General features: G+C 48.3%; 1 protein-coding gene across 1 annotated transcript; it reads left to right on the top strand.

The window, feature by feature from the left end:
* The first annotated feature begins 355 nt into the window (after positions 1-355).
* LOC135710919 (uncharacterized) lies at positions 356-1,933 on the top strand. The gene has a single exon (XM_065233625.1). It carries the CDS (start codon positions 356-358, stop codon positions 1,931-1,933), a length of 1,578 nt encoding a protein of 525 aa, XP_065089697.1.
* The last annotated feature ends 982 nt before the right edge of the window (positions 1,934-2,915 follow it).

Below are 2,915 nucleotides of genomic sequence, written 5' to 3'. Positions count from 1 at the left end.
CGCACACACTTGTTGGTACGGTGGTGGACATTGAAATTTCAAACTTGTCAAATTGAATTTCATACACGGGGTGGCGTTCTAGCGGATCCGCGATTCGTACAAAAAGGGATACGTAACGCGTCGGGAAGGATTATTCGTAACGATTTCACGTATTCCCTTTCGGTCGTTCGTTCCGTGGTCGTGTAGAAGCATCACGTGTCGCGTCGGGAAGGATATTTTCGTACGATTATCCGTGGTGTTTCCGCCGCTTTCGCGTAAGATCAGCACAACGCGACGGGAAGGAGTAATCGTGCGAACTTATTGTGTTGTTAACGTCCGGTGCGCGTAGTTCAGTGGTTCGAGGTGGTAGATAGTGATGGCAAGCAAGAAGGAGAAGAAGTTAGCGGAGGACCAGCTCGTTCTGAAACGGGTACTGGCTCTTCGAGATGTGGTGGAAAGGTTCGTCAGCGATTATGACCAGCAACGCGATTCTTCCGAAGTCTCAGTACGACTGGATACATTGGACAGGATAAACAAGGAGTTCAACAATATTCAATCGGAGATAGAGAAACTGGATGCAGTGGAGAACTTCGAGCGACACATCACGATACGCACCGATTTTGAGAACCGCTTCTGCAGGTTGAAGGGCTTTCTGCTGTCTAAACGGGAACGAAATCATCCTCTTCTAAGCTCTACGATGTCATCATCCTTCGCTTCGGTCCACAACTCTACCAACTTCCATCATCGTTTACCAAAAATCGACCTTCCGAAGTTTAGTGGGGACGAATCACGCTGGATATCGTTCCGAGATAATTTCCTTTCCATGATCCACAGCAACGATGAAATTCCGACAGTTAACAAGCTTCAATACCTGCTGCAGTCGTTAGAAGGAGATGCCAAAAAGCCGTTTGAGAGTGTCGATATTCAAGCGGACAACTATGCGTCGACCTGGGATGCTCTGATGAAAAGGTACGACGATAAACGATTCCTCAGGAAAGAGTTGTTTAGAGGATTGTTCGATCTACCATTGATGAAGCGTGAGTCGGCACACGAGCTGAATACTCTTGTCGACGACTTTCAACGGCACGTCAAGGCTTTGGGCAAACTCGGTGAGCCTATAAAGCACTTGGACACTCCACTCACCTTCATCCTCTGTAACAAGCTCGATGTATCCACGCTGCGTTCCTGGGAGCATGAAACTCGTCAGAAGGAAGAGGTCAAATATGATGAGTTAGTAGAGTTCCTCATACAGCACGTACGAATGCTCAAGTCAGTTTCCAGCGATCTACAGCATCGTTCCCAAGGGGCTACCATCAAGGTGGCTGGTACAATTCCCAAAAAATCGACTTCAGTCAAGTCCATTGCAAACGCTGCAACGAATGAATCTAATTCGAACGCTCTACAATGCCATGCCTGCTCACAGAAGCACCAACTCTATCAATGTCCAACGTTTGCCAATCTTAGTGTCAAGCAACGTCTAGAATTGATCTCCCAGCGAAGCTTGTGTTGGAACTGCTTCCGCCCAAATTACCAAGCAAAGATCTGCAAATCTAAGTTCTCGTGCAGAACGTGTCACGCTAGGCACCACACGTTGTTGCATGACCAAGCTGCTCCAAAGATCACACCAAATCCTGCCACCAAATCAACTCCTGCTAACTCGTCTAATTCTGCTCCGCAACAACAAACTCCATCCACGTCGGGGAACGTGGGGACCGCTGGATCATCTAATCCACCCGAAGTGAACCTCTCCGTTCAATCTCGCCATAGTACGGTCCTACTGGAAACGGTTGTTCTAACCATCGTCGACAAACACGGCAAGGAACTTCGTGTTAGAGCCCTACTCGATTCAGCAGCGATGTCCAACTTCATCACGAAGAAACTGGCAAACACACTTGCCACCCGTCAAGCTTCCGTGGACATTGCTGTTGCTGGAATTGGAGAATCCGTCAAGTAAATCAAACGGCAAATCACTGCCACGATCAAGTCACGGACAAGCTCTTATTCCACCACACTCGAATTTCTCATAATGAAGAAGCCAACCGCTAATCTGCCAACAATTGCCATCAATACCGCTATGTGGAACATGCCAAACGTTCCACTAGCCGATCCGCATTTCAACATTCCGGGCATGGTCGACATCATTATCGGTGGAGAATGCTATCATGAAATCCACACCGGTAACCGTTTGTCAATCGGTGACGGTCTACCACTACTGGTCGACACGCTTTTCGGGTGGACAGCTTCTGGGAGAACATCCACCAATTCCTCTGTCGTACCACCAGTCTGTTACCTATCAACCGTCGATCGATCTCTCGAAACAGCAATTTAACGTTTCTGGGAGCTAGAAGCCGTCGACCATGGCTCAGCGTATTCCACTGAGGAAAAAGAATGCGAAGAATGTTATGCCACTACTACCACCCGAACTCACTCAGGAGGTACGTCGTACGCCTTCCTCGGTCCGAAGATCCGCAAGTCACCCTCGGTCAATCTCGAGCAATTGCCACCCGCCGATTCTACAGCCTTGAAAGACGCTTCGAAAGAGATCCTGCGTTAAAGCAAACCTACCACGCATTCATAGAAGAATATCTCCGCCTTGGTCATATGCAGAAACTCGATGTAGTTGACGACGAAATCCCGCACTGCTATTTGCCACACCACCCGGTATTCAAGGAGAGCAGCACCACCACTAAGGTACGCGTAGTGTTCGATGCCTCCTGCAAGACCTCCTCAGGAATATCGTTAAACGACACACTTCTCGTTGGTCCAGTCATGCAACAAGATCTCGTCACAATCACCATTCGATTCCGTTTCCACGTGATTGCTTTCGTTGCTGATGTGGAAAAAATGTACCGACAAGTATTCCATTTTCCCATCGATCAACACTTCCTACGAATCGTATTTCGCCGAAACCCAACTGATCCTCTCGACACGTACGA

Source organism: Ochlerotatus camptorhynchus, unplaced genomic scaffold, assembly GCF_037179485.1.
Source record: "Ochlerotatus camptorhynchus isolate MF236.1 unplaced genomic scaffold, CSIRO-AGI_Acam_v1.1 ptg000406l, whole genome shotgun sequence".
In the NCBI taxonomy this organism is placed as follows: domain Eukaryota; kingdom Metazoa; phylum Arthropoda; class Insecta; order Diptera; family Culicidae; genus Ochlerotatus; species Ochlerotatus camptorhynchus.
This window is presented reverse-complemented; position numbering and strand designations above follow the sequence as displayed.

Excerpts from the sequence above, each read along its gene's own strand:
- LOC135710919 (XM_065233625.1), top strand. The coding sequence starts at position 356 with ATGGCAAGCAAGAAGGAGAAGAAGTTAGCGGAGGACCAGCTCGTTCTG.